Source organism: Chanos chanos, chromosome 12 (genome assembly GCF_902362185.1).
Source record: "Chanos chanos chromosome 12, fChaCha1.1, whole genome shotgun sequence".
NCBI classification, from domain to species: Eukaryota; Metazoa; Chordata; class Actinopteri; order Gonorynchiformes; family Chanidae; genus Chanos; species Chanos chanos.
Window position 1 is genome coordinate 7,237,935 of NC_044506.1, and position 14,636 is coordinate 7,252,570.

At 41.0% G+C, this 14,636-nt stretch overlaps 1 protein-coding gene across 1 annotated transcript in view; it reads right to left on the reverse strand.

The window, feature by feature from the left end:
• Nucleotides 1-10,953: 10,953 nt before the first annotated feature.
• kcnk9 (potassium channel, subfamily K, member 9) overlaps nucleotides 10,954-14,636 on the reverse strand; it is a 34,377-nt gene continuing 30,694 nt past the window's right edge. Inside the window, exons 2-3 of the mRNA XM_030789444.1 lie at nucleotides 11,229-11,888; nucleotides 10,954-11,159 (exon numbers count right to left, since the gene is read on the reverse strand). Of these exons, the coding sequence (XP_030645304.1) occupies nucleotides 10,954-11,159; nucleotides 11,229-11,888 (866 nt within the window). The remainder of the gene's footprint in view (nucleotides 11,160-11,228; nucleotides 11,889-14,636) is intronic.

The window sequence follows — 14,636 nt, forward strand, 5'->3', positions numbered from 1 at the left end:
AACAAAGGAAAACTTTATGTTTACATTCTACACGGTTTAGAAATTCTAACATTCTAGACATTTATCAGCTTAATTACCGTATTCCTCTCTCTTGCATACTCGGAAACGATAACACACAATCAAATAATCATTAATCTATTCCATCGCCTCAGGATGGGAGGAAGTTTATTTTGAAGTTTAATTTTGAAGATACTCACAGCTGTGCTGAAGGCCTCTTGTCTGTGCTTCTGCCTCTTCATGACTCTGGGCTAAAACGGGCACGGTGAGGGTTAGCTGGGTTTGTGTATGTTGCTGTTGTTTGATGATGGCTGGAGAAAGGAGAGTGACACTGCAGAGAGAGAGAGAGAGAGAGAGAGAGAGAGAGAGAATTGAGAGCAGGCTAACAGGCTAACTCAGTGACTCAGTGACTCAGAGCAAGGACGGACAGAAGGATTGGGGTCAGGATGCACCTGCCTGATCTCCAGAGATCTCGAATCTAATCAGCCTGCTGCTGCTACTCTCTCTCTCTCTCTTTCACATACACACACACACACACCCTCTAATTCACAGCTGTCAGCTTTCCCCTGCAAATCTCTCACAAAGTAACCCTGTATTATGTCCATCCAAAGCCATGTCAGGGGACAGAGTGAGAGGTTGTCGGTGAGTCTGCAATCACTAGATGGCGCCAGAGGCCTTAGTTCCATATCAGCTCGGTGCTGAATCAGACTCTACATAATTATGTATACTGAAGCTTTAATTACCGTCAGCAAACGTCTAGAGCTTAATTACACACACTAGCTTTCGGCTAAACATTTCATGAATGCACAGTGCATACGCTAATCTGACAGTCAAACTCTTCTATACTGCGTACTATATAAATCTTGATTATGTTTGTGTTCAGCAGATCAGCTCAGAAGCTTGGAAGTGATTCTGATCTGGTTTCTGATCACCTGACAGTGGGCACTTTGTCAAACTGAACTGAGGGGATTTGTTTTACTCATACTGAATTTCAATTCTTCTGCTCACATTCACATTCAAATTCAATTTCTACAACCTATGCTTTGCAACCACTTCAAATTCAAAGTCAATTGCACATGAATTGATGCGAGTTCGAATCGAATATAAAATTCTGACCCGAACAAAGCACTGATGTAGAAACATGGACGCAGATGTAGAAACATGCTGTATTTTCACTCGAAGTAGATCCTGTTTTTTTTCTTGGTCTGTCTATTTCTCCCCGCTTTTCTTAAGATGTTTTTACACTGAGAATCAGAGCTGTTCCACTTAGGGACTGATTGGATTATCAGAAACCAAAGAGTCCAGAAGAGTTCTGACCCCTGGTGTCAGGGTCCGGCGACACTGGTAGTTTTATCTAATCAGCCGCCAGCCCATTATCCACTTGAATTCAGCAAGAGGCCAGGAAATGGACTCAGCCAAACTGGTCAAACTGGTTTCAAAAGTCCAAAGGACTTAACCGCTGTCGGACTCTTTCAGCATCTCCAATCTGACACCACCATTACAACGGTCTATCTCAGGACGCCAAAAGCAAAGCAAGCGCGAGCCACCTGACCGTGACCACGTCGGTTAGTGCACGATCGGAAACGGCTCTTCTGCGACGCACCATATGGCAGCTAGGGCTCTGTAAAGTACGGTGAAATATCCGGAGAAATCTGTGATTTTGCTCTTAAAGTGGTTCTGTGGAACGTGACACTGTAGGTTAAGGCTAATGATGAATTGCTTACGGCCGCGGTTGCTACGGCAACAAATTGAACGCGCGCTGGTTGAATATGAGTGGAATCTGGATCTTTCTTTTTTGGGGGGGGGGGGGGGGGGGGGGGGGGTTTGGTGTTTGTGTAACACACAGATAAGGGCATATTATACCTGTTTCAGAGTGACTAAGAGGCTAACTTTAGCTAACTGGTAAAACAGAACATAACAATCATACTTTTTCTTAAATTATAACAATGCTCACCACATACGGAACATAGCAACTGCAGATTTTTTTTTCCAAAGAATTCTATAAAACAAACTACAGCTCTTTTCAAATTATTAACATTTGAAGCTACTGTACAGGTTTCCTGTGGAGTTGATTCAGAAGTATTTCTGATCTTTAAGTTATAAATTTTCCATTTATACCCATTGGCTGACTGGCCTGGGACTATATCTCCAGAAACATCACACCTGCTCACGCAGAAATAAAGGAGAAAATGTGGAAAGAGAAAGAGGAAACATATAGCTAAATCATTTGGCTGGATGGTGCCAAAAGAAAGAAAGAAAGAAAGAAAGAAAGAAATGAAAAATATGATACTACGAGACTGCTGTTGTCCTCTTCTCCATTCCAATACTTTTCATTTTCATCAACCTTCCCCCTCTATCTTATTTTATTTTTTCTTTTCTTCTGCCGCTGTCACTCGACGCACTTCCTCCGTGTGTAATCACTTTTCAGTGAAACACATTAAATGTTGGGATTTTCACAGATCTGACAAATTCTCACCTTGAGGAAGGAACTTAGCGGTAAACTGTGTTCGCGTAATTAGCATAATGAGTTTGTTTGCCGCTCATTTTCTCTGATTGTTTTTCTTCTGTGAGGTCGGCAGGTCTCTGAAGGAAGGGTCTGAATAAAAACCCGGAGAATATTACATCGCCGGCCTTCATAATGACACTCAGCATCACCTTCTCAGGAGAGACACACATGCCCAGAATATCCTTTTACATCTTATTAATGAGCACTGTGAGAAATTATAGCTCATTCAGAACTTGTACATCTTTCTTTCTCTATGTCTGAAAGCAAATATTGAACACAGGGTAGAACTAACTAATGGTGAATTTGTATTCATTGTGGTTTCTCCATGTTTAGATCTCCTTGTTGCTGTGAGAGCTGAATGTATCTACTCGTCAAGGGTACTTTTTTGGGAACGTATGTATATTTTTTTATCAGATACAGTCAAATAAATCACAACATTCAAATAGTCCTCTCTCTGAGCCCAATTATCCCTGAAATATGCTTTTACACCAAACCCCTGAACCTTCGATTGAGCCTCTCCAAAGAGTGTTTAAACTGAACTTTGGAAAAGTTTGAATCGTGACTTTTTAAATCTCTCCCACATCCACAGCGAACACTCTTCTCTTTGTTGAGGTGTGTTTTTTTTTTTTTTTTCTTGTCTCTCCTGATGTTTAGCGCTTTAGGAGAGAAGCTCGATCCTTTGCACCTGTTTATTAAACAGCTAGTTCATATCCCTGAATTTAAAAGCGGGAAAAAAAAAGAAAAAGAAAAAGAAAAAAAAAAAATCGGAGACACTCCTCCTGGCTCCATGGCTCAGAGCACACGTTCATTTGAGCAGGGGCTGAAATTACAGGCTTGGCAGTGAAGCCGCGGCCTAGTCTCATCCCCACCACTGCTCTTATTGTGTCGCGTTAGCGCCAGCCTCAGCCTCACACATGACAGCCTAATTAGCAGGGAGAGAAGAACGATGAATAGGGACTGGATGCTCCTGTCTCCACCTACTCCACCAGGACGAACTCCAGCTGCATGCAGCATGCACGACCCAACGGAACGGAACGCCGGAGAGGACGCCTGGTGATGTCATAAAGGAACCCACGGAACCTTCTGAAGAGCTCCGGAACGTCCGCAGAGACGTCGGAATGGACTTTCAGGACCGGTTCCCCTTATGACGCTTACCTGCTTGATTCCCTAATATTCTACCTGTGTTTTTTTTTTTTTGGGGGGGGGGGGGGGGGGGGGGGTTCTGTTGTTGTAATGCTAAACAGCAAAGATAAGATCGTTCACAAAGCAGCTTTCATTCTGACATATCCATCCCATAGCAGTAGGTCTTATGGAGCTGTAGTGAACAGAACTGGCATAAACAGAACAGAAAGACAACACTGTATCACTCTCATGAGGCTCTTGGCTTTTGACTGGAAGAATATTAACTCATGGTACGCATTTAAAATCACTGACTGTCATAACAGGTCTATAATATACTTATACAGTGTGACAACATAATTATTATGAAACTTTCTTTTTTTTTCTTTTTTTCTTTTTTTTTTTTTTTTGCAGTAACACACAAATGAAAAACAAGCCTCCAGAGATACCAGTGTGCACCCCAGTCAGAGATAGTAGGGGTTGTCATAGCGACGGGTTGGAGGTGTCAGGGATAATACTGAGTGAATGTGATTAGCTTGCTGGGGTCAGTGCCGGGGATATTGTTATTTTGGCAAAGTTTAGGACGTAGCTTTAGTTATAGGTTCTTCTTCTTCTTCTCCTTACTGCAGTAACTTTTCCAACCTGTGTTTCTATTCATTACACACACACACAAATCATCAATTCATGCACATTCCCGTGGGCTATGAGTGTTGTTTCCACAAATAGCCCCGCTGTGCAATTTACAGCTGACGTTCCTGTGTCACTGTCTTTTCTCTGCACAGCACACCCAGTCCCTGTCTGCCTGTCACCTGGGTTCATTTGTATTTCACACCAAACCAGGACCACCGCTGTTCATCTCCCCTCTCTCTCTCTCTCTCTCTCTGTCTCTCTCTCTCTCTGTCTTTTGTCTCTCTGTCTCTCTGTCTCTCTCTCTGTCTTTCTCTCTCTCTCTCTCTCTCTTTCTCTGTCTCTCTTTCTCACTTATTTCCTCTGTGTACTCCCCAGAATTCCACCTAATAACTCTCTCCCTGCCCCTCCCCCCCAACACACACACACACACACACACACAAACGCACGCGCACTCACACACACATTATGTGTTATTCTCTAGGCGCTGTGAATATGATGCTCATCTCTGTGTACTGCATTATAATGTATTGATGCAGTAAGTCATTTTCCATTACAGTCAAAGACATACAGTCACCACGGCGACAGTGACACGTAGGGACAACTGCTTCACATTAATAAACCGCTTGTCTCTCCGCTGTTTTCATATTGAAAGATAAGGAGGAATAATCACTGCTTCAATATTTAGCACTCTTGAGCAGAGAAAACTTGACATTTTTTTTGTCTCATGGCTTTTGATATTCATCATCGTGAGCAAGCCTTCAGCTCTTTTAAAATCACAGGAACAAACTCATTTTCAAATGGTAATATCACCGCTATTTCCAACAGCCTCACTTCAGCTACAGGCAGGTTCCCAGTGTTCTCCTTTCTCTGAGTCTTTCATAAAAATGTCTCCCTCCCTAATCATTGCAGGCTTTTTCCATAAAACTTTGAAAAGAAAGAATTTTTAATGCTTTCATTGACCAGATGTAATGGCAGGTTTAATTTTTAATATGGGCTCGGGTTTGCCTTTGTGCTGAACTCAATAATTCATGGTTTCGCCGTGTTACTAAAACATCACATCAAAGGATATTTATTTTCTTTTAATACAGGGTAATATCCTAAATTTAGAAAACCATTTTTCTTCACAAGGTATAACCCTACACCCACCTGCTTTTTTTCCTGGCTGCTCTTTTCTGTTCTTTTTCTCACTGCCATTAAAATAACATTTTTCCCTTTTTCTATCCCATTTTTGTGTGTGTGTGTGTGCGTGTGAGAATCGGTGGATTCTACATCACTTTAATACTCTGTCAGCTCTCATAGTGAAGGAGTCAGGGTCTATTTGGAGTCAGTCTGAGTTTAGAGTCAGAACCTGTTTGGCGTCAGAGGCAGTTTGGAGTCAGAGAGAGAGAGAGTTTAGGGTCAGAGTCTGAGTTTGGAGTCAGAGACTAAGTTTGAAGAGAGTAGACTGTAGGTAGGATCTGATATTCAAATAGTCGTATTAAGATTAATGTAATCTGGCCCCTTCCTCTTGAATTGTGCTGCAATATCAGTTACCCTAATGAGTGCACTTTACGAATATAAAGGCTGCATAATGAAGGAGGAATCATCTTTTTCTGTAATCTCCTAATGATTCAGTTTTATTACACTAAGAAAATTAGCAGCACACGTTTTTCTGACTCAGCATGCATGGCCTGTGCTATTAGTGAGCTCAGGTTTTGGTTGTGGTAAACGACGAGGTACTTCCCTTTTCTTAATGAATACCTCCACCTGAAACACGTCGGTGCTTTAGGAAGAGCCTTGAGAAATATCTATCTACCTATCTATCTATCTATCTATCTATCTATCTATCTATCTATCTATCTATCTATCTATCTATCTGTCTGTCTATCTATCTATCTGTCTATCTATATGTGTATGTGTGTGTGTGTGTGTATGCATATGTGCATGTGTGTGTGCGTGTGTGTGTGTGCTCAGAGAAAACAGTCAGACACTGTAAAGGTTGTGAGAGGGAGATCTGTGTGTGTGTGTGTGTGTGTGTGTGTGTGTGCTCAGAGAAAACAGTCAGACACTGTAAGGGTTGTGAGAGGGAGATCTGTGTGTGTGTGTGTGTGTGTGCTCAGAGAAAACAGTCAGACACTGTAAAGATTGTGAGAGGGAGATCTGTGTGTGTGTGTGTGTGTGTGTGTGTGTGTGTGTGTGCTCAGAGAAAACAGTCAGACACTGTAAAGGTTGTGAGAGGGAGATCTGTGTGTGTGTGTGTGTGTGTGTGTGTGTGTGCTCAGAGAAAACAGTCAGACACTGTAAAGGTTGTGAGAGGGAGATCTGTGTGTGTGTGTGTGTGTGTGTGTGTGTGCTCAGAGAAAACAGTCAGACACTGTAAAGGTTGTGAGAGGGAGATCTGTAGTTTTAATTCAAGCGTGCGACAGCTCCGCCCTGATCATGTGACGTGGTCAGCCGTCCACACCAAATCATGCACAAACAAGAAATAAAACAAACAAACGAACAAGCAAACAAACAAATAAAAGTCATTTTCTCTTCTCCAAATTTCCTTTTCTTTCCAAGGTATTACAGACAGAAACAAGTGCCACTGGCATGTTGTTCATGATATTAATAATCATACATAATTTGAATAAATTTTTGACATCCTCTTATAAATTATGGCAGGATGAAATAACTTATTACCAAAAAAAGAAAGAACATTCTATTGCAAAGTAGAAAAACTGAGATGGAAACTGTTAGACAGGGACATGGTAAAATATTGATGATCAGAGTTGATTATTGAAAGGAAAAACACATGTACATTGCTCTGTTGTTTTCACTGTACTCTGTAGTAGTGCAATTTTCATCCTTTTCTCTACAGTTTCTCTGACTGGACATTTAAGATTTGACAGACTGAACTGTGGACCAATCACATGTCAGTACGATGATTTATTCCAAATGCAGCCCAAAGAACATGGGCGGAAAAAAAACAAAAAACAAAACAAAATTTATGAACTTTAGGAGAATCTGAGTGCTGTGTCATAAACGGAAAGAAAAATAAAAACAAAAACAAAGCCTAAATAAAACCCCACAAAGAACAGTTAAATCATAGGAACAAATGTTGTCATTTAACGAAAACATATAAGTTTGTATGTCTTACGCAGCCCAGACCAGCTACAGGTTTAGGAGACATAGACATGGGTTCCACACGGCAGAGTCAAGCAGCTCTCTCAGTTACAGACAGTTTACTGGTAAGATTCTGAACAATGAATCTGGTTTGAAATGACTAAGAGAGACAGGTGGGAAGAATGATTGAAGGGCTAAGTGTGTTTCCCTGTGAGATTTAATTGAAATCTCTCGATCATAGAACAGATATGATTACTTTAAAAATAGTCGTGGAACAAAGAAAAAAATAAGGAAACATCTAGAGATCGCCGTGGCTTTGAATTGTTGCCTTAAAGATTTGCCTTGCCTTCTTGCGGCGATAATAACAGTTATTCTATAAAGGGGAAATCTGACAAATGCAGTAGGACCTTGTTATTGTTCTGTTCTGTGTGTCTGTCAGACTGCGTCTGTCTCCTGACCCTTTCCTTTGGTTTGGCTTGATGTGGTGATTCCATGGGAAAGTTTCTTAAAAGACAAATTTTTAGAATTTTTATCTTTTCTTTTTTTTTTTTTTTGTCTTCGTATTTGAAATCTGTGCCTTATAGAAATCCAGCCTGGTCATTACTGGTGACTTTAAAAGGCACGTAGAGTATGCACAATGCTGTAAAAATGCAAACGCATCTTCCATTGAAAATATGCTTTTGTAATCTTTTTTTTTTTGTTGTTTGTTTCTTTTGTATAAGGATTATTTCAGCTACTTACAATATGTGCACTGTACAATATTTAAAAAATGCTTCATATTTACAAGTATTTACATGAATAAAAAGCAACATTTACTGTGATACTTAATAATAATAATAATAATAATAATAATAATAATAATAATAATAATAATAATAAATAGCTTTTGAGTTGCCTGGAGCTTAAATATGATTTAAAAATGAAAATTAACTTACAGGAATTTAAAAAATACGATAAAATTTATTAGATTTCTCTTTAGGTAATAAATTTGGGGAAGAGCATCTTTTGTTTTTTCGTCTTGTCAACCTTAAACGGTCTCATTTCAACAGCATATGTCACTGCCAGCCGTTTGAAGCGGTTACTACGGAAACAAAAGTGTCATAGTGAGTTAAAGCCCCACCGGTGTTAAAGAAGAGGCCTGTGAGCGTAGCTCATTGATTTCCATTTGTGGTTTTACAGAGAAAAGAAAGGCCCTGGGTAATTATCATTGCTCTCGCCGTGCACTCCTACAGAGGCCACGCCCGTTTAGAGAGTCCGTTGTTTTAAAGACCTCCTTTCATTATCTGCAAGAGTACTTCTGACGGTGCCCCCCCCCCCTCCCAAAAGAGTGAAGCTCTCTAAAAAAATAACTTATTAATTAATTTAAAAAAAAAGAAATGTGTGTGTGTGTGTGTGTGTATGTGTGTGTGTGTGAGAGAGAGAGAGAGAGAGACAGACAGACAGAGAGAGAGAGAGAGAGAGAGAGAGAGAGAAAGAGAAATTTGATACATATCAAATTTTTTGAAGATGCTTGTGTGTGTGTGTGTGTGTGTGTGTGTGTGAGAGAGAGAAAGAGAGAGAGTTTCTCTCAACAAACGCCAGAGAATGTGCATTCGTCTCTCTGGGGGGTATTGAGTATCCACTCTGTTCAGAAGAGTAAATGGAATAAGAAGACACTGATGTCATAGAGGAAGCTGCGGAATGTTTAGAATGTGCTCTGAGAGAGCATCCGGTGCTTTGTCACTTATTTCGGTCTTCCCCGGAGCACCCAATGACAGAGAAGACGATGGAAGCGGTGGAGCACACATTTGGTGGTAGATAAGTATATCTTATATGTGGGCGGGTTCTTACTCCACTCAACAGATTTTCATTGTGGTTCCTTCAAATTAAGGCCTTAAAACATCTTCACCCTTCATTACGCTCCTGGAGTGACAGGCCGATATGTATCAAATCATTCAGAGACAGAGCGCTGATCTAGGATCTGTTCTCCTCACTCTATATAATTGCATTCAGTGGGTATACAAAAGGCATAATCTTATCCTCCATCAGTACGCTTACCCTGAGAAATCTGATACATGTCATGTTATTTGGTGAAGCACTCTGTGGTCTGATACTAGCTAGCCTAGGTTCTTTTTTTTTTATTATTAAACAGGAGGTGACGTTACATTCTCCGGGAAATTTACTGTTACCTTTTTTTTAAAAAACGAAAAATGTCTTTCATGAAGACAGTATGTGTCAGTTAATTAGAAGGACGCGTCAGCCTTTTTAGAATGTCTTTTATGAGTAGCTTTGGGAAGCGGTTCTGGAAGCAATGGACCTGCAGAACCAGAGAGCGTTCAGCGACCTCTCATTCTGAAACGAAAAGATGGAGAGAAAAAGAAAGAAAAAAAAACATACAAGATCTTTGTTTTCCGGTGCTTAAAAAGAATATAAAAATGAATATTTAACTGTTGTTTTATTTGCTGGAGTTTTGTCAGTGGGAAAAAAAGGTGATATAAAACCTTTAAATTTAGGAGTAATACAAAGAATTATTTGCTGTTGGCATTCAGTCAAATTGCAATGTTGCTATTATTTTATCATCCATCAGAATGCATACCTGATATTCATAGCACATGCAGCTCAGAGTTTTATTGAAGTGGCAATTTTTTTTTTTTTTTGCCATCTCTCTCTGTCAACCTAATATGTTACACAATCATAAACAAAATGTATAATTTACAGAACCTGTCTCCAAAGTAAAAGAAAGAAAAGAAAGAAGAAAAAAAAACAAAACAACATGGCACACTCATCAAAAGACAGTTAATGCACATGCTAAGATTGGCAACAATGTTTTGGCACGATGTTTCATGAAATGAAGCAGTGTCTTATCTCCCTATATAGAATTGTTTATAGAAAACGATACCTGATGCTTTGAAGTCATTTTCAAATCTGTTTTTTTTTTTTACACTCTCTCTCTCTCTCTCTCGCGCGCGCTCTCACTCTCTCTTTTTCTTTGTCATCCCATTGTGTGGCACTTGTAATCCCACACAAAATACAGTCGTGTGAAGTTATGGAAAAAATTTTCACCTCTGTTAAAAAATTATATATCTCCCATAATGCTCCTGTGGGTGTCATCTGGTATGAAACCAAAGTCTGCAACTGATTTCCACCCCAACTCGTGGGATAAAAGAACATCCACAGAGGGTCGGAAAAAGATCCCGCTGGTTTATCAGATGAGATAGGTCTGGAAAAATAGATATCCATGCTTCATGCTTTACGTGTTCATCATCTGGAAATTCATCAAGTCAAAAGTATTTATTTATTTATTTATTATTTTATTTTATTTTATTTTATTTCTTTTTTTAACTGAAATATTCCCAGTTTCTTCATCCAGCTCTCTGTCACCATGTCTCACTCACTCATATATATATATGTGTATATATATATATATATTTGCCTCAACGAGAAAGGAAAAGTGCTGAGATGAGATTTTGGTAAGGAGCAGCATTGGAGATGTACCGTTTTTCCATATTACTGTTTATATTATCATTTCTAAAAATGACAAAAAAAAAACTAACAAACAAACAAACAAAACAAATAAACAGAACCCAAAGGACAGGCGTTGGGACGCTGTGTGGTGTGTTGTGAGTGAGTGTGTGATGTCAGATGGATTTACGGCGTCTCATGAGTTGATGATGTTCTGTGAAGCTGTGGAGACCAGGAGACACAGAGCTGATGGGCGAAGGGAGGAGACTGTTCTTCAGCGTACTGGGAGAGATCTCCTCGATTCGGTACGAGACCGACTGAAAGAACTGGTGAGGGCTTAACTGGGAGCTGAGGGAGTTCTGATGGGAGAACGCCCTTCCTCCTAACCCTCCTCCTCCTCCTCCTCCTCCTACTCCTACTCCTACTCCTACTCCGAGCCCGGCCGAGCTGCCGAACTCGTGCGAGTGGTAGTGCATGCAGGAGCAGACCGACTGCAGGTCCGTCACGTCGCCGTGGTAACGCTGCTGTTGCTCACGGCGACGGCGGTTCCTCTGGAGAGTGTCCTCCTGGATGTGGATGATCATGCTGCTGCGATTCCCGGCCAGAGAAGCTCGCTCCTCCGCGTCCCTCCGTTCGTCCTCACTGTTCATGGTCAGGAAGCGCAGCACGACCAGGTTGAGGAAAGCGCCAATCACAGTCAGCCCAACCAAGATGTACATAAAGCTGAAGGCAACGTACAGGGGCTTCTTCTGCAGAGCTCTGTTCTTCTGCAGAGCCACAAAGTCCCCGAAACCGATAGTAGTCAATGTGATAAAACAGTAATAGTAGGACTGGAAGAAACTCCAGTCCTCGTAGTGAGAGAAAGCGGCCGCTCCGATGCAAAGCGTGCCCATGCAGGAGAAGAATCCCACGGTGACCATGTTCTCCATGGAAACCTCTGTGATGCGCATTCCGCAGCACTTTTTGATGCGTTTGAGGAGGTACTTGACAAACGTGTTCATCCTCTCGCCCAGGCTCTGGAACATTACCAGGGTCAGAGGAATACCAAGGACGGCATAGAACATGCAGAAGGCTTTCCCCGCATCCGTCCCTGGAGCCGCGTGTCCGTAACCTTACAGCAGAAGGCGGGGGGGAAAAACACAAAAGGAAATTAGGCAATGTAGACCACTGTGAGATTTACAAAAGAACATTTTTTTAGAGTAGTTATTTGAACAGTAGCTATTTGAACAGATTTATAAACTTATCCCATCGAAACCACTCTTGATGAAGAGCTTGTGGAATCAGAGTTGGTCGGTGCTTCCTTGGTGCTGCATTATGGAGTCACTCCACACACAGTAGAACACAAGAGGCTTTTTCTAGAAAATTCTAGGACTTCTAGAACACTGCTGCAAACATTAATCCTTTTTTACCCTTTTTTTAATTTTTTGCTCCACAAAGAATTTTCTGGAATTTCACCAGTAGCTTCAGTAACAACTCTGCATTCCTACAATTATTATATATTATTTATAGCATCGCGCATGACAAAAAAATAAATAAATAAAATAACGTCTCAACACGAGCAACAAAAAAGGCTTAAAAGAGCACACAGTCTCAGGGCTGAGCTGTGTGCGCGAGAAATATGACATGGCAGAACATTGGAGATGAGGCTTGTAGCTCTGCCAAAAAAAAATGGGTATTGAGTGAAGATCAGAGCACAAGAACGCCTTGACTCATTGGTCTTATTTTTGGGAGTCCAGAGATTAAATGTGAGTCTGCCCCCCCACCCACCCACCCCCTTACCTCCTTCCTCCTCCTCCTCCCCCCTCCCCCTTCACTTCCCCAGTGTGGTGTTGGGAGGTGGGGAGGAGTGTAGGAGTGCAGGAGTTATTGTTTTAGAAAAGAGTAGTGGTACACGGGGCCAGTAAAGCTTTCAGCTTAATGAGACATTACGAGGAGCAGCAGACAAAAGTTGCTGACTCATTAAGAGGAAGTCGGGGGCGGGCTGGGTGGTGGTGGGGGGGGGTTTTCTGATGCAGCCAGTGCTGATAGATTAAAAAAGGAGAAGGGGAGAATACTCTATGACAATGTATTGAATTACTTTACAGTTGGCCAAGACTAACATTTCACCCCCCCTCTCCACCCCACCCCACCCCGCCCCCAAACCTTCTCCATCAGCTAAAATTAGAGAAGCTGCCAAACATCGCCGTAAATACAAACCCATAGTACCCCAGACAGTAGCACAACAGGGTGTTTTTTTTTAGCTTGTGTCAATCTAAAAAAAAAGTAGAGATGGCAATCAGTTAAAGTAATTGTTTTTATTCTGCTGGTCACGTGTGTTGTTACTAGATTTGCACTTGTTATGATCTTTGTTATTGTATTTGCTTAATTTAACATTCAAGTAAAAAACCCCATTTAAAAACGTCCGAGTTATGGTCAGAGTTTTCCCTCAGAAAAACACGAACACAACATATTTCTCAAAGCATGTGCTGCATGTGAAGTTGAATCAGTTTCTACCACACAGTCTGTGGCCTCCACAGGTCCTTCATCCACAGAGCAGTTACACCCACTGGAGTGTGCATACTGTACCACACCACCACTCTCTCTCTCTCTCTCTCTCTCTCCATGCTAAGGTGTGAGCTTTAACCAGTTTGAACTTCGTTTGCGATCATTGGCATTGATCTCACATCCAGCTCCACTTCCCTGTCCACTCTCTCCTACACCAGTGCATTAGGGATTCTATTTTTAAACCGCGAGCTGAATCGATTGAGTTCACAGCCAGCACGAGATATTTTCATTTTTATTTATATGTTTGTTTATTTATTTATTTATGCACCAGTATTATTTGCGCTTTTTCTGTTTGCCTCGTTACAAAGGACTCGTATGTTCTTTCAATTTATTTTTTTTTTTTTTTTTTCCATGGCCAGAGGGAAATTTTGCATTCCCTATAGATGAAGAAACAAGTTTTGGGTTAGAAGTTCATCTGCACATAGGCGGTCATTAATAATCTGCAGTTTCCCCACCATCAGACTGACAGTTGGCATCAATAAGAAGGAGATAGAATCTTCTGGCCTGCTGCAGACCCATTTACAGAGGCTGATAATGTAAGACACTTTGGAGCAATTAAGAACCTACCAACACACACAGAACAATATGTCAAGAAAATGCCACCGAAAGTCTATCCAATTAGAAATCTCACTGGTTATTGGAGACTTTACCCCCCCTTGCCCCTCCCCCACAGTCTTCTTCTCTCGCGGTGCATATCCTACACTCTAAGATACAAAACAGACACACTGACTATACACATATGAACGCATTCTGCAATAGAAACTTCATCTGGGCAGTGGGAGGAAGAAGAACAAGAAGAAGAAGAAGAAGAAAAAGAGGAAGAAGAAGAAGAAAAAGAGGAAGAAGAGATAAATTTAAAAATACATTTATACATTTGAATTTGACACAACAACAACACCAAAAAAAAAAAAAGAAATAGAAAGGAAAAAGAGAAAAGAAAAAAAGAGACTGGGGAAGTCCTCTACCACACGCAATGATTTTTCTCTTTTGTTTATTCATTTATTTATAGTTTACGACACATATCATGATTTTTACTGTCCTCCAAAAGCAGAAGTCTATGACTAATCACATTGATTCAGTCCAGTTTGTCTGTCTCCTAAACTTGGGAAGATTTTAGATATTGGAAAGCTATGTTGCAGTCCTTCGTGACATTTTTAGTCATTCATATGTCCGAGTGTAGAATAATGTGTCGGTGGGGGCCCCTGGGCTTCATAAAATGAAATGCATTATTAAGATGCATCCAGAATGGATTCGGCCACCGGAGGCTTCAGCCACATCCAGACAGAACTAATTATGCCACACGAGTAGGTTCACT